This window comes from Eutrema salsugineum, unplaced genomic scaffold, assembly GCF_000478725.1.
Source record: "Eutrema salsugineum unplaced genomic scaffold, Eutsalg1_0 scaffold_7, whole genome shotgun sequence".
NCBI classification, from domain to species: Eukaryota; Viridiplantae; Streptophyta; class Magnoliopsida; order Brassicales; family Brassicaceae; genus Eutrema; species Eutrema salsugineum.
The window spans coordinates 10,911,328-10,927,954 of record NW_006256486.1 but is presented as its reverse complement, the minus strand read 5'-3'; the positions used below and the strand labels follow the sequence as shown (position 1 = coordinate 10,927,954).

Here is a 16,627-nt window from a genome sequence, read left to right as displayed (position 1 = left end):
CTTGTTAGGTTTAGGGTTCTCATAAAGGATTTCATTGGATGTTAGATTGATTGGTTAGTTAGGGTTCATAATCTATTTAGTTCTTCACCATAGGTTGTTCTTAAAGCTAATTCTGGACTGGCCACCTAGAACTTAGATCTTAGGTTGCTTAATTGACACGGAAGTGTAATTGAATAACTGGAAAGAACCTAGGGTGAGAAAAGTAGCTATTCGCAAAGGAATTTGGTTTAGATACTTTGTGAACATATCGAACTTGAGCATTAAAGCTGGTTTAAATCTTTAGGGTTTGCAAAGGAATTTGGAATTCTAGGATTTTAACTTAGATAATTCTCACAACGGAAGTTGGTTAATTATAATTCTGTGATTCGAGTTCAAGAACCGTGCTTAAACCTGAACCCTGATTTATCGATTGATCTGCATGCATTGATTTCCTGAGAAACGCCCTAAGCCTAATCTCCACCCATCTGAACTTTACAAACGTTTTTACTGCATTCGTTTATCTTTATTTGCATTGCTATTTGCTTCTCATTAATCTGCTTAGCGTAATTCAATTACTAATAGGTTTATTGAGCGAATCTCTCGTCTCTGTGGTTCGACCCCTATTATACTACAATTGCACATCTGTGCTCTTGCAGAGTAGCTCTAGGGATTAAACTTTGAGCAGATCAATAGTTGGTTTGACTTAGCATAGGACATTGAATGGAAGATATACTTGGTTCCTTTGGTCGTGTGGTAGGGCTTTGTACGATGTCTCCCATGTCTTGATACTTGTTTGATTTAGATTGTTTTGTTCTAAGCTCTGATACCAATTATAGAAATTATAGAACTCAAGATAGATTAAGAATTCAATATAAATAATAACTCTCTTTATTAGCTTAAGAAAATCTCTTAAAACTTAAGCTCTCAAAACCTTAAACTCATAAGTTATGCAACACTTTTGCAACACTTTTGCATCTCCTTATATATAGAATAAAACCTCTTCCTAATAGGATTATATATTTCCTTTTTCTATAGATAACTCCTAAAGATATTTAGATAACTCCTAAAGATGTTTAGATAACTCCTAAACATAATTCTAATCCTAATAGGAATACTAACTTCTAGAATGTTAACTTCAAGCTTAAGTCAACATGCTTCTCGTGAAATGCGTATGACTGCATTTTGCCACCACCAACATCCGAGAAAAACAAAGTACTGTTTGTGTCACAAGAAAACCCAGTAGCTATTCGTTTCGAGAGAATAAAACACTCACAATATCAGAAAAAAAAGATTCATAATCGGAGAAGAGATGTTGTTTGACCGCAGCATTAAAACACTCCCAATATCAGAAAAAAAAGATTCATAATCGGAGAAGAGATGTTGTTTGACTGCAGCATACTCAATATCATATGGTACAAAATCTGCAATTGACATTTAACAAGTATAACCTGAATAAGTAGCTTCACTTGCCCCAAACAAATTATTTCTCGCAAAAAAAAAAACAAAAGGCATAATCTTTAAAAGTTTTATCCTCAAAAATAAAAGCTATCCAGTTAAAACCTATTTTAGACCAATGTGCCATAAGCATCCACAAGCAGATCACCTTCATAGTGTTAACCATTATGGAGCAACACAGTGTCCTAAACGAATAAACCCCAATACAGCTACATTGGAAATTTTCATCAAATCAAATCATCTGTAAGTTAAATCATCAATCATCACCTTATCCCCATAATCTTCAAAATCAACAACATTACTCTCGTTCCTAATCATTTCTTCCCCAACTACGTATGCTAAGATCTACTGTAGAGTCATTCTGCTAATTACCAGAGTTACAGAAAATTCCCTTGACACCGCAGGAGTGAAAGTATCAAACATGACATACCTGATTGATTTACAAACTATTAAAAATACCAAAGTTTTCCAAAGCAGCCAAAGTGTTGTTCTGTATTTAAATCGGACCTCTGTATTTTCCTTCTTTACTTATTTCGTTCAAATCATTCTCCAACACCAACACATCGATAGATCTTATGGTTCTATATTGACGTTTCCCAATTTCGATGATTCTTTGTAATATTATATATATATATATATCTTTTATTATTCATGGAATAAGACACAACAATTTCCTCTCTTCTCTTCTCTTCTCTCTCTTTCTTATTCACGACAATAGTAGATTAGATAGTTTTTGACCAAAATAAGAATAAAAATTACTAAGGGGTATTATTGAGAGATTGATTTATGAAGATTTTTAGAGTTTAAGATTCTATGGTTATTGGTTTGTGGATTTTACATTCTTAATTAGTAGATTTCATTGTTATTCGTAAATAGATTATAAAAATTCATTGTTATTGGTATTATAATTTTTATAATCTAATCAAAATCCATTGTTATTTAAAAAGTTTGTATTTTAATGATTCTGTAATTCGATTATAATCTAGTATTATTGGGATAATAATTCGTTATAATTTAACTCATAAAACATGATTTTCAAAATATTACATATATCCCATGAAAACTCTTTATTATTAAATCCAGAAAACTCTTTGCAAGTTTTATAAATCTAACAAAACTTTTGAAGATTTATCAAATATCATAACTTTTAAAATCAATTAAAATCTTTATAGGTCCAACTCTTAAAAACCCCTCTAAAATAGAACACACAGTGATCAGAATTAAACACACGGAATTGTTTGGGCCTAATTGATGAAAGCCTAGTTTGATGGGTCGTTCACAGGCTCTACTATACATAACTAGTATCCCAAATAGGCCCATTACGTCACGTCGTTCACCAATTTGGCGCGAATATTTCCCTCCTAAACTCGAGGAGACAATCTGATAAGTGAGATAACTGAGTGTGTATATTGTGCCCTAAATTCCGGCACCGGAGCGAGAGAGAGAGAGAGAGAGAGAGAGAGAAATGGCGGGAGAAGATTCCGACAATCAGCCGTCGTCACCAGATTCACCTTCCTCCGCTGGGTTCAACACCGATCAGTTACCTTTCAGTACGAGCCAGAACTCCGAGAATTTCTCTGAAGAAGAAGCAGAGGAAGATCGGCGGATCATAAGGGATGAGCCTGATGAGCGGGAAGAAGAGGAAGAAGTTGATGGAGAAGATCTCTACCCCGATAACTTCATGGCGTAAGAACGCGCTTTGCTTGAAGAATCAATAAATTATTTTTCTAGACGAAATGTTTATTTGCTAAATTTTTTTTTCTTTTCTCTTGTCGAAATCGGCAGAGATTACGAGGCAAGAGGTGAGCAAGATCAGTATGAGCCTGCTGGATTAGATGATTCCGTCGAAGATGACAGAGATCCAGGTCAGGTTATGGATGACCGTCGCGCCGCCGATGCTGAGCTCGATGCTCTAAAAAGCCGCTTCGCCAATCGCAAGCTTCCTCATCTTCTTCACGATAATGGTAAAAAAAAATCCCAACTTTTATCAATTGGAAACCCTAATTGCAATGGGTACTCATCATTTTGGCGAAATTGGAAACCCTTTTATCAATTAGAAACCCTAATATCCTGTCTCCGTGCATTAATCGCAATGGGCACACGAATTTGACGTAATCGGAAACCCTAATGAAACCCTGAATCCACAATTGAGATGTGATTTGAGTTTGGTCCTTTGTGTACAGATTCAGATGATTGGAACTATAGACCTTCAAAGAGGTCTCGAACTACGGTTCCACCGAGAGGAAATGGTGGTGATCCTGATGGGAATCCAAGTTCTCCAGGAAATTCACAGCCAGATATCTCAATGACTGATCAAACAGATGACTATCAAGATGAGGTATGAATATATGATGATTCTGTATCTTTTTCAGCTTCAATATGTTAGGTTCATTTCATTAGTAGTAGTAATTGTGTTTATGACTTTATAAATACAGGATGATAACGAAGATGAAGCAGAGTTTGAGATGTATCGGATCCAAGGAAGTTTGAGAGAATGGGTTATGAGAGACGAAGTTCGTCGTTTCATTGCCAAGAAGTTCAAAGACTTCTTGCTCACATATGTGAAACCAAATAGTGAAAATGGAGAATATGTGCGTCTGATAAATGAAATGGTCTCAGGTACTATTACTTGTTAATTTACAGAAGCTCTTTCACTTGTATATTTACAAGCATCTCTCTGAAATGTTTTATAATTCATCTATGGTTTATTTGCAGCCAATAAGTGTAGTCTGGAAATTGATTACAAAGAATTCATACATGTCCACCCAAATATTGCAATCTGGCTTGCGGATGCTCCACAACCTGTTCTTGAAGTAATGGAGGAAGTTTCAGAAAATGTTATCTTTGATCTGCATCCAAACTACAAGAATATTCACCAGAAGATTTATGTTCGTGTTACCAACCTACCGGTTAATGATCAGATTCGGAACATAAGGTTATTAATATGGCTAAACTCTTGGATAGTGATGACTTTGTAATCCTTCACTAGATTTCAGCTTAAACCATTTTTGTTTGTGAATGATCAGGCAGATTCATCTTAACACGATGATCCGCATTGGTGGAGTTGTCACTAGGCGTTCTGGGGTCTTTCCTCAGCTGCAGCAGGTGAAATATGACTGTAACAAGTGTGGAGCAATTTTGGGGCCGTTCTTCCAAAATTCGTATTCAGAAGTCAAGGTCGGTTCTTGTTCTGAATGCCAGTCAAAAGGACCGTTTACTGTAAATGTCGAACAGGTAGGATTCTATGTTCCTCTCTATCATATTCCTTAAACTTAATGAACTTCAACTAAGTTATTTATTGCAATCTGAAGTTATTAATTACTCATTACTCTCTTTGTTTCAGACGATATACAGAAACTATCAGAAGCTTACAATCCAAGAGAGTCCAGGAACAGTGCCTGCTGGACGACTTCCAAGACACAAGGAAGTTATCCTGCTGAATGACCTTATCGATTGCGCTCGTCCTGGAGAAGAAATTGTGCGTTCATCACACACTAAACTTCTTGAATATTTGCTCATTTGTATATGATAGATTATTGATTTGGTCTTGCAAGATATATTTTGCAGGAGGTTACTGGCATATATACCAACAATTTTGACCTGTCTTTGAACACAAAGAATGGGTTTCCTGTCTTTGCCACTGTGGTGGAAGCAAATTATGTTACGAAGAAGCAAGACCTTTTCTCTGCTTACAAGCTAACCCAGGAAGACAAGACGCAAATCGAAGAGCTATCCAAGGACCCACGTATAGTTGAACGTGTAAGTTGGATAGAAATCCTTTGAATTGCTTCAAAGTTTAAGTTCATCTATCGTAATATTATTTCAATTTCTCTCTCAGATCATCAAGTCAATTGCTCCGTCAATATATGGCCACGAAGATATCAAAACAGCTGTCGCGCTTGCGATGTTTGGAGGCCAAGAGAAAAATATCAAAGGGAAACACAGATTGCGTGGAGATATAAATGTACTTCTACTAGGAGATCCAGGAACAGCAAAATCACAATTTCTGAAGTAAGTATATTATCATAAAATGTAAGTTAAATCTGCATCAGAACTCTAAAAACGTTATTAACTAATTGCAAAAATGGTTTTTTATTCTAGATACGTTGAGAAAACGGGTCAGAGAGCTGTCTACACAACTGGGAAGGGAGCTTCTGCTGTTGGTCTGACTGCAGCAGTACACAAGGATCCAGTTACAAGGGAGTGGACGCTTGAAGGAGGGGCTCTTGTACTTGCTGACCGAGGAATTTGTCTTATCGATGAGTTTGACAAGATGAATGATCAGGACAGGTAACAAAATTCAACTAACGATGATTACTCTACTGGAGAAAATTTTACTGACGATTTAAGTATTGTAACCAGGGTGAGTATTCATGAAGCCATGGAACAGCAGAGTATTAGTATATCGAAGGCAGGAATAGTTACTTCTCTTCAAGCTCGTTGCTCTGTTATTGCTGCAGCTAATCCAGTTGGTGGAAGGTAGAAGATCGATCAAATCCCCAATCCAATGACCTAAAATTTCTGATTTTTATCTCGTTAACATGTTTGTGCCATTGCATTTTCAGGTACGATTCATCCAAATCATTTGCACAAAACGTTGAGCTGACAGATCCGATCCTTTCTCGTTTCGATATTCTGTGTGTTGTCAAGGTCTTTTTCTTAACCTATGTATCCCGTTCTTGCAAACACATCACTGATTGTGTTAACATGCTTTGTTATTGACACGACTTTAACATGCCTGCAGGATGTGGTTGACCCAGTGACAGATGAAATGCTAGCAGAATTTGTTGTCAATAGCCACTTCAAATCACAACCCAAAGGTGGTAAGATGGATGATAGCGAGCCCCAAGATGGCATTCAGGGATCTAGCGGTTCTTCTGATCCCGAGGTTTGTTACTTTCAGGTGTAGCTGCATCTTTAAAGTATCTATGTCTATCCTGTCTTGATGGCAATGTTGTTTTCATACAGGTTCTTCCCCAGAACCTGCTGAAGAAATACTTAACATACTCGAAATTGTATGTATTCCCAAAACTGAGTGAAATAGATGCCAAGAAGTTGGAAACTGTTTATGCTAATCTAAGACGAGAATCAATGGTAAGGATTCTTAATTTTAACTTAACTGATGGATTATCTTTCTCAAATATCATCATAATCTCTTGACTTGCTTAATTTTTTGTTCAGAACGGACAAGGAGTTTCTATTGCGACAAGGCACCTCGAGTCCATGATCCGAATGTCTGAAGCACATGCTAGGATGCACCTTAGGCAATATGTCACAGAAGAGGATGTTAATATGGCCATTCGAGTCTTGCTTGATTCTTTCATATCAACCCAGAAATTCGGAGTCCAGAGAACTCTAAGAGAGGTATTATATTAAGTACTGCACAGCTTTTTTTCGGTGAGCTTCTATGTATTCTGATTTCTGAATTGATTGATGAAAACTTGTTTATGCAGAGTTTCAAACGATACATTACATATAAAAAGGACTACAACTCATTACTCCTCGTTCTTCTCAAAGAGCTAGTAAAGAATGCCCTAAAGTTTGAAGAAATCGTCTCGGGATCAAACTCCGGTCTACCTTCTATCGAGGTTAAGATAGAGGAGCTGCAGACAAAGGTAATTTTCATATGGTTAGGCTATCTCAGGTTATAAAATTGAGAAGTATGCGTCTTATAACTCTTTGTGTCTCGTTTGCAGGCCAACGAATACGACATTGCGGATCTACGACCGTTCTTTTCGAGCACAGATTTTGCCAAAGCTCATTTCGAGTTAGACCATGTTCGAGGAATGATCAAGTGTCCTAGAAGGCTAGTCACTTGGTAAAAACAAGAAGACGAAGTTTCAAGTCAAAGCTTACTGCTACTAGAAACTTGGGTTTAGGTTTATCATTCTTTAGTTTTCACATTAACATACGATGAATCGCATGTTAACTTTTGGATTATTTAGATTATGGTTTCGTTTAATGTTAAGATTATCAGCTCCTCAAAGTTTTCCTTTTAACATCAGTTGCTCAAAGATTTGCCCAAACATTTACAAAAAAATCAATGCTAAATTACTGATATTTCGAAAGATACGAAGGAAATTGAGGAAATTAAAAATTACTATGTTTTACTAAATAATTAGATACTAAAGATTATCTTTTGCAAAAGGAAATAAATATTTCAATTATCTGACCGTTTTTGAAGTTAAAAAGGAGATAAATATCCTTTTTGTAAAAGGAAAATCACCATCTATAAAAAATTACTTATACCAACGGCTTCGCTCTTTGCTTGTATTGCAAGTGTTTATTATTTGTTCTCTCTTCTCCTCTTCGTTCGTTTCTCTCGTCGTTGTCTTTAGGGTTTCAGTGGGTCTCCATCAAAACCAAGGCTAAATACTGCTTTCAAAATTCGGTGGACTATTGTAATTCTCCGCGAATTTGTTTCTGAGTAGAAAAAGAAACTCTTCTCAGCGAACATGGAACGTAATGAGGTAGAAGCTAGAAGAGCAATGGAAATTGCAGAGAGAAAACTCTTAGAGAATGATTACTATGGAGCAAAAAAACTCGTTAAACAGGCTCAGAATCTGTATCCAAAGCTTAATGGTTTGAAACAAGTCCTGATAATAACCGATGTTTATATTTCCGCATCAAACGGAGGAAGAAGAGAAGCTGATTGGTATGGGATTCTCGGTATAGATCGTTTAGTCGATGATGAAACCGTCAAGAAACAGTACAAGAAGCTAGCTCTCTTGTTACATCCGGACAAGAACAAGTTTAGTGGCGCAGAAGGCGCGTTTAAATTGGTTTTAGAAGCTTGGCGTCGATTATCTAAACCTGAGCCTAAGTCTAACAATAAGCGTAAGACTAAGCATAAGCATAAGCCTAAGCCTAAGACTAAGCCTGAGCCTGAACCTGAACCTACGGTTGAAACTACGTTTTGGACAGTGTGCAATAGATGCAAGACATATCGTGAATTTGTGAGGGCTGGTTATCTTAACAAGACCTTGTCTTGTCAAAACTGCGGTGAGGATTTCGTTGCGGCCGAGATAGTTCCAGAGATAATCAACGGGAGGCCATTAATCAGATTGAGTCCCTCTGATCTGTCAACAAGGAAAAGAACAAGTGATACTTCTTCTTCTTCTTCGTCTGCAAATCAAGCACACAAAAGAGTGAAAAGATGGTTTGAGCCTAAGCTTGATGAGTTTGATTCTTCTTTATCAAGAAAGGAGATAGCCAATACCTATAAGTTTTGGACAGTTTGCAATAGATGCAAGACGTATTGTAGATTTGTGAGGGCTACTTATCTTAACAAGACCTTGCCTTGTCCAACCTGTGGTCAAGATTTCGTTGCGACCGAGATAATTCCAGAGATAATTAATGGGAGCCCAGTAATCAGATTGATCAGTAGCAATTTTCAACCAACAAGTAAAAGCAGATTTAAAGCTTATTTTTGAACATCATCGAATAGTGCAAAAGCCACAAACAAGAGAGGCTTTTCAAGAAACCGATGACAACAAGAAATGCTAACTCTACATTTTCAAGGAACCGATGACATATGTGGAAGAAGAAGTAAGCTTAACCATATTTGGATGTTGAAGAGTTTGCTTTCTTTAATTTTGTTTTGTTGATTTACATTTCAGGGTTTTGTTTTTTTTATTGATCTTTCTGTTTGTTTTTTATTTTCAGGTAAACGGCGTAAAACAACACCAGATTCGAGGGTTAAAACCCCATCAAGACAATGAGACAAACGATTTGGATGTGGTTGTGTATATAAAATGTGTGTGTCATGCTGTAAAATACAGCCACATCTACGTCCAGATTTGATGGACATTCCCCAAACACACAACTGAAATATAGTAACCACAAAATTTTAAAATGTAAGCCCAATCCAAAAACAAAACCATAAAGACGACCTGATTTTAAGACCCTTAAATCACCGATCCCAAAAACAAAAGTTGAATCTGAATCAAGTGGCCGCATGGCAAAGGCTATGAATTATGCCGGATTCAAACATGGGTGGTGACATAACAAAAGATTTCACACAAGTTATACCATGTTATATGTTATGGTCGAAACAGTATTTTGTGCAGAGAGAACTAGTGATGTAGACCAGGATTTTGGCTTTGACGAGTTAAGTTTTCAAAAAGGATATAACTGCTGACGTGGCAGGCGATCTCATTGGCGATTTAGGGTTTTCTTCGTTTTGTTTCTTTGGCCGCACGAATGGCAGCTCCGGCGGCCTCTCCGCCAGGGATTTCGGTCGGGAATCCTCCGACAATACCTTATGCAGAAACCTCAAAAGCACAAGTCGTTGAAGTTACCAAATCAGTGAATTCAGTTCATGGCAGCAGCAACGGTGTTGCTGAAACAAAGGTCGATGGGGAGGAACTGGACTCGAAGCCTCCTTCCAGTCAGGCAAAACCTTTGTACGCTTCAATTGTTCAAAACAAGCAAGATCTCGTATCGCACGAGATTAGGGTTACTATGGTTGATGGCTCTCCGACGGTAGTGATTCCAGATGATATCATCGAAGATTCAGATCCTCTGTGGGAAGAGCTCCTTATGGGGAAATTCCTCTCTAATGCGCCTCATGTGGCAAAGGTGCACGTCATCGTGAACAAAATTTGGCCTCTAGGGGACAAAAATATTAAGGTGGATGTTTTCGTAGAAGACAAGACTACGATGAAATTCAGAATCCGAGATAATACTGTTCGGAATCGTGTTCTCCGACGCGGAATGTGGAACATTGCCAATGTCCCTATGATAATCTCAAAGTGGTCTCCTGTGGCAGAGGAAGTGCAACCAGAGATTAAAACCATGCCAATGTGGATAGTTCTAAAGAATGTTCCGCAGAAAATGTTTCACAGGAAGGGTTTAGGATTTCTGGCAAGTGCGGTAGGTGTTCCGAAACGGCTTCATCCTGATACTGAAATTTGCAAAAGCTTTGAAGAGGCAAAAATATTTGTTGAAGCAGACTTATCTAAAGAACTCCCAAAAGTTCGGCGATTTACCTCGGATAAAGGAGTTGATTCTGAAGTTGAGTTTCAGTACCTGTGGTTACCACCAAGATGTTCCTCATGCCTAAATGGGGTCACTCTTCTGACTCTTGTTTGGCGGTGAATAAGATCTTGAGAAGGGAATCAGCAATTTCAAATTCTTTGACGATAACAGGGGATGTTACAGTGCCCAAAAGTGTAGCAGAAGCGGTGGTGGAGAATTGTTCAACATTACCAACAAAGGAGAATGATCAGGTGATTGTGGAGGACGAAACAGGTCTGCCATCATCGCCTAATGGGATATCCAAAAACTCTAACCAAGTATTGGAAAAGACAAAGGACAATAGAATTGTTGAAAATCCAGAGAGAGAAGAGGGGGAATGGCAATCTGTCTCTCCATCGAAGATTGGTTGGCATGGACTAGAAACTGATACACGGAAGGACGATATCTCGGTATCACCATCTCGTTTTGCTATTCTGGCTAAAACTTTAGAGATGGAACCTGAGAACGAATCCATTAAGGATAGCGCTATACCTGGTTTGGCAGAAGAGGATCTCTCAGCTCGTCATGATCAGATTTCAAAGCAGACCAAGAAACATGAGGAAGTAGGAACTCGTTTACCTCTACCGCGTGCATCTAAGACGTCAAGCAAACCTTTGGGGGACTTTATTGCTCCAAATGCTAGGGAATCCAAACCTGGCAATTCGAGTAGAAGGAACCCAAAGACAAAACACTAATCCATGTCTGGTTTCTTTTGGAATGTCCGCGGCCTAAATAAATCTACTAAGCATTCCATTGTCAGAAGTTGGGTTCAGAGTAAAGGTTTTCTTTTTGGTGGTTTATTGGAGACGCGTGTAAAGGAAGGAAGGGCAAGTAACATTGCTGCTTCCATTTTTCGTGATTGGTCTTTATTGACAAATTATGAATTCAATCGGCTGGGTCGTATATGAGTTGTGTGGAGTCCAACGGTACGGCTGACGTTATTTTTTAAGAGTGGTCAGATGATCACAGTTTCGGTGAAACTGGAAGACAGAACAGATGAATTTTTCTGCTCTTTTATTTACGCTTCCAACTTTGTGGAGGAACGGCGCGACCTATGGAGTGATATTAGAGACCACCAGAACTCTCCTATCATTCGTAACAGACCATGGATCTGCTTGGGTGATTATAATGAGATTTTGGAAGCTGATGAGCACTCATCTTTTGTATCATCTCCGTCGATCCCGCCTGGTATGAGAGATTTTCAAAATTTGGTAAGGGATTGTTCCATGGAAGACTTGGCTTACCATGGTCCTTTGTTTACATGGTTGAATAAGAGGGAAGGTGATCTGGTTTCGAAAAAGCTGGATCGAATCCTCAAGAACCCGGTTTGGAGCCAAGAGTTTCCCCTTTCTTATAGCGTATTTGAAGCAGGTGGTTGTTCGGATCATCTACGGTGTCGTTTTCACTTGGAGGCTGAGCAAATTGCGAGAAAAAAACCTTTCAAATTTGTTAATGCAGTTGCCGATCTGGAAGAATTTTTACCTTCCTTGGCGTCCTACTGGAGTAACACCCAGCCTGTTTTTCTATCCACATCGTCGATGTTCCGCTTCTCTAAGAAGCTCAAATTTCTTAAACCGGTAATCAGGGCGCTTGCTAAGAATAGGTTGGGCAATCTTTCAAAAAAAGCGCTGGAGGCTCATAAAGATCTTTGCGAAAAGCAGGACGCTAATGCTCATGCTCCCTCTGATCAGCGAACTGAGGATGAAAAAGCTGCTTACCACCGATGGGACTTTATCTCAAAGCTGGAGGAGTCTTTCCTAAAACAAAGATCGAAAATTCACTGGTTAAATGTTGGTGATGGTAACAACAAAACTTTCCATAAGGGTATAGTCTCCCGAGAATCCACAAACACCATTAGAGAAATTCAGAGGAGTGATGGGACGTTAGTGTCAAGTGCTGCGGGGATTAAAGAGGAAGCAGAAAGTTTTTTCAGGGATTTCCTTCAACTCATTCCCTCAGAGTTCAAGGGAATTCATGTGGAGGATCTGGAGGATATTTTGCCATACAGATGCTCAGTTCTGGATCAGGAAATGTTGATTAAAGCAGTATCAGCGTCTGAAATTAAGGATGTTCTTTTTGCCATGCCAAGCAATAAGTCGCCTGGCCCAGACGGCTATAATGCAGAGTTCTACAAGGCATCTTGGCCAATATTGGGGGCTGAATTCATCACTGCAGTTCAATCTTTTTTTGAGAAGGGATTTCTACCAAAAGGGGTGAATTCGACGATCTTAGCCTTAATTCCAAAGAAGACATCGGCACTGGAAATGAAAGATTATCGGCCAATCTCATGCTGCAATGTTCTCTACAAAGTCATCTCTAAAATAATGGCGAACAGAATGAATGGAATTCTCCCTAATCTTATTGCGTTAAACCAATCTACTTTCATCCAAGACAGGTTGCTTATAGAGAATCTGCTTTTGGCGACTGAACTGGTAAAAGATTATCATAAAGACTCTATCTCTTCGAGATGTGCCATTAAGATTGACATTTCGAAGGCGTTTGATTCAGTCCAATGGCCCTTTCTGATTAATACGCTTAAGGCGATACACTTTCCGGACAGGTTTATACATTGGATTTCTCTATGTGTTACCACAGCATCCTTTTCGGTTTAGGTGAATGGAGAACTCGCTCGGTTTTTTCGGAGCAAGCGGGGTTTACGGCAAGGATGTTCATTATCCCCATACTTGTTTGTGATTTGTATGAATGTTTTGTCTAAGTTGTTAGACAGAGCGGCGAGTGCTCAACAGTTTGGGTATCATCCTCGCTGCAAAAATCTTGGGCTTACCCATTTAAGCTTCGTGGATGACATAATGGTGATGACAGATGGGAAAGTGAGATCGGTGGAAGGGTTTGTCAAAGTGTTTAAGGATTTTGAAATGATTTCAGGGCTAAAGATCAGTATGGAAAAGTCGACAATCTACATGGCTGGGGTTTCTGAGGCGATTGGGCAAGAACTCCATCAAAAATTCTCTTTTGATATTGGAGCTTTACCTGTGAGATACTTGGGTCTGCCCCTTCTTACGAAACGGATGACGTCTCATGATTTCATGCCATTGGTGGAGAAGATTCGGAAACGAATCAGTTCTTGGACTGTTCGTGCACTATCGATCGCAGGAAGACTTCAACTCGTTAAATCAGTTCTGCACAGTATTTCTAACTTTTGGATTGTAGCATTTCGCTTGCCTGGAGCATGCATTCGCGAAATAGATAAACTCTGCTCTTCTTTCCTTTGGTCTGGTCCTGATTTAAGCTCTAGAAAAGCTAAATTGGCCTGGGAGGAGGTCTGTAAGCCGCAGGAAGAGGGAGGGCTTGGAATTCGGCCTCTTAAAGAAGTTAACAATGTAAGCTGCCTTAAACTGATCTGGTGTATTGTTTCGTCTCACTCTTCACTTTGGGTTCAGTGGATTCAGACCTACCTCCTTAAGCAACGCTCTCTATGGTCGATACCGGATACATCAAACACCGGTTCCTGGATGTGGAAAAAGATTCTAAAGTATCGTGTTATTGCTAAGGATTTTCATCGGATGGAGATCTGTGATGGTGCAAAGACGAGTTTCTGGTTCGATAACTGGTCGGATCTGGGAAGATTGATTGATCTCACGGGTCCTAGAGGACTTATAGACATGGGTATCCCTCTTCAGACGTCGATTTCATCTCTCTCCCAGCGACGACGGCGACGACATAGGAGTGGTCTTCTCGATCAAATTGAGATGGTGCTGGAAACAACTCAGTCCAAGATTACACCTGGTAATGAGGATATTGCAGTTTGGAAAAGCAAGGAGGGAAAGTTCAAGCCACGATTTATGTCTAGAAATACTTGGCTCCTAACGAGAAAGGGATCTCCTCGAATTCCATGGCACAAGGGCATCTGGTTTAAGCATTCTACTCCTAAGTATTCGATTTTTGCTTGGTTAGCCACTCATAATCGATTATCTACAGGGGATAGAATGTTGTATTGGAACGTGGGGGCTAACCCAAATTGCTGTCTCTGCAACGCCGCAATTGAAACGCGAGATCACTTGTTTTTTGATTGTAGTTACTCTGCCAAAATCTGGGGGAAGCTAATGAAAGGGCTTCTCAAAGGGCAATTTTCAACAGTTTGGCATACGCTTCTTCATCTCGTCACAAATATGAAAGCTGACAGACAAACTTTGTTTCTCCTACGGTATTCATTCCAAGTCTCCATTCACAGCATCTGGAGAGAAAGGAATCTTCGCCGTCACGGAGAAAGGCCCTTAACTTCCGATCAACTGCTGCATTTCATTGATAAGGTTATCCGATGTCGTATTCAATCTATCCGGGACGTAGGAGACAACAGATTGGAGGGTACACTTCAACTCTGGTTCGAAACTCGAACCTGACAAGCATCACGCCTCTGAATAAATTCTCTCAAAAATTTTAATTAAATGTAACACTCAGATGTAAAACAGTCTTTTTTTATCTTGAATATAATTTTACATTCAATTCAAAAAAAAAAAAAAAAAACTAGTGATGTAAATAATGCTACTGATTAGATGCCAAAAGGCTTTCGAGCTTCTCGCAACCATGAAAGAAGAACGTATTATTGTAGAAACGAATTTAAGATTCCAAGGGCTACAACGTATCTACTTTTGTAGTATTATGAGAGTTTGATTTGCATTTTATCTGACTCTCATCTTCACCCAACATGTTGTCAGAGAGGCTTGGTCTTGGTTTGGAATTCAATATCTTTCTGATAATCAACGTTTACTAGAGATAAAATCAAATAAAAAGGTAAAATATCCAAAATTCTTCAAACAAGAAACAAGATAACATACAGATTGAGAAACCTGAGATACATGTAATTTGATATTCATACCAAAGTAGATAAACAGAGATACTAAATTTTGAACTCTACTGAACACAAACTTGGTTACAATCCAAAGTCTTGACAGGCATAATAGTCTTCAACCTCAAAATTTTACTCAATACTTTCTTAAACTGTGGAGCCTTTGATGGGAAAATCTTAAATTTCAGAGGCTTCTTCTCTGAAACATCCTTGAAAGCTCGTGGTCTGATTCTCAACTTGAGTTTCAACTTCAATAGAAACGAGTTTCTCCTCTCTTCAACGGCGATTATCTTCTCAGCCTTCTCCTCTTCTTCTCCACACAAAAACCGATGAGACAACAACTCATATGCACTTCCTCTCTCCTCAGGTTTCTTCGAGAAACACTTTTCAATAAACTCCCTTGCATCGCAAGGCACACACTCTGGAATCTCTGGAGCTTTATCATCAAGGAGACGAAGCGCGAGATCATTGATATCGAGACCAAGCCATGGAATCTCACCAGTGTACATCTCCAACACTAAGCATCCTAACGACCAAAGATCTAGGGTTTTAGTCGTGACACCGTCAACGAGAGACTCCGGCGGCATGTAAATCGGCGTTCCCACAAACGGGAAATCGAATCCCCAATAATGAGGGATCTCTCCGACTTCCAACGAGTTTCCAAAATCAGAAATTTTTAGTTCATATGAAGAAGAACCTTTACACAGGAACACAAGGAGGTTGTCGGGTTTGAGATCGCAATGAACGTAACCGTGTCCGTGAATACAGACCAAACCTTCGACAATCATACGCGTAAAGTCTTTAATCATTGGTTCGGGCAGTTTTCTGTCGGAGTAATTTTCCATGAAAGAACTTAAACTACCTTCGGATGCGTACTCGAGAAGCAATTTGTGGACTTTGTTTCCGTATGAGCTGAAACCTTCTTCTAAATTGTCTCCAAAGCATTCAACGATTCTTGGATATCCTCTGAGTTCGCAAAGTATCTGAAATTCTTTTTGAAGATTTTCGAAGTCCTCGGCGTAAGAGTTTTTCACGGCGGCGTGAAACGAGGAGCCGTCGCGTTTAGTGTATTTGACGAGATTAACGAAACCGTACGCACCTTCTCCCAAGAACTTCAGGATTTCTTCGTTAGATTGCATCTTTTGATTTGCAAAGACAGACTTGCTTTGGCGTTTAGGGATTCTTCAAATTTCGAAACTGAGTTACAAAGAAGGAATTGAGTCGCTAAAGATTGCAGCGAGAGAGAAAGTGGGAAACAAAAGAAAATACGGTAAGACTTTTATAGAGTTATAGGATTTTGGTCGGTGATATCAATTATCAACTTATAAGTATATTTGGACCGTTGGATCAGAACTAAAAAGGGAAATT

At 39.0% G+C, this 16,627-nt stretch overlaps 3 protein-coding genes across 3 annotated transcripts; 2 read left to right on the top strand and 1 right to left on the bottom strand.

Moving 5' to 3' along the window:
- The first annotated feature begins 2,861 nt into the window (after positions 1-2,861).
- LOC18010771 (DNA replication licensing factor MCM2) lies at positions 2,862-7,420 on the top strand. The gene is made up of 17 exons (XM_006393634.2): positions 2,862-3,120; positions 3,220-3,398; positions 3,618-3,772; positions 3,870-4,053; positions 4,150-4,369; positions 4,461-4,668; positions 4,778-4,912; positions 5,002-5,193; positions 5,273-5,445; positions 5,536-5,724; positions 5,797-5,913; positions 6,000-6,084; positions 6,179-6,322; positions 6,403-6,528; positions 6,616-6,798; positions 6,888-7,049; positions 7,131-7,420. Exons 1-17 carry the CDS (start codon positions 2,900-2,902, stop codon positions 7,254-7,256), a joined length of 2,799 nt encoding a protein of 932 aa, XP_006393696.1. The 5' UTR covers positions 2,862-2,899; the 3' UTR covers positions 7,257-7,420.
- A 469-nt stretch (positions 7,421-7,889) lies between these two features.
- LOC18010913 lies at positions 7,890-9,155 on the top strand. Its single transcript, XM_006393633.2, has 2 exons — positions 7,890-8,838; positions 9,100-9,155. Exons 1-2 carry the CDS (start codon positions 7,890-7,892, stop codon positions 9,153-9,155), a joined length of 1,005 nt encoding a protein of 334 aa, XP_006393695.2.
- A 6,169-nt stretch (positions 9,156-15,324) lies between these two features.
- On the bottom strand, positions 15,325-16,398 carry LOC18010877 (mitogen-activated protein kinase kinase kinase 17). Its single transcript, XM_024150826.1, has one exon. It carries the CDS (start codon positions 16,396-16,398, stop codon positions 15,325-15,327), a length of 1,074 nt encoding a protein of 357 aa, XP_024006594.1.
- Between the last annotated feature and the right edge of the window lie 229 nt (positions 16,399-16,627).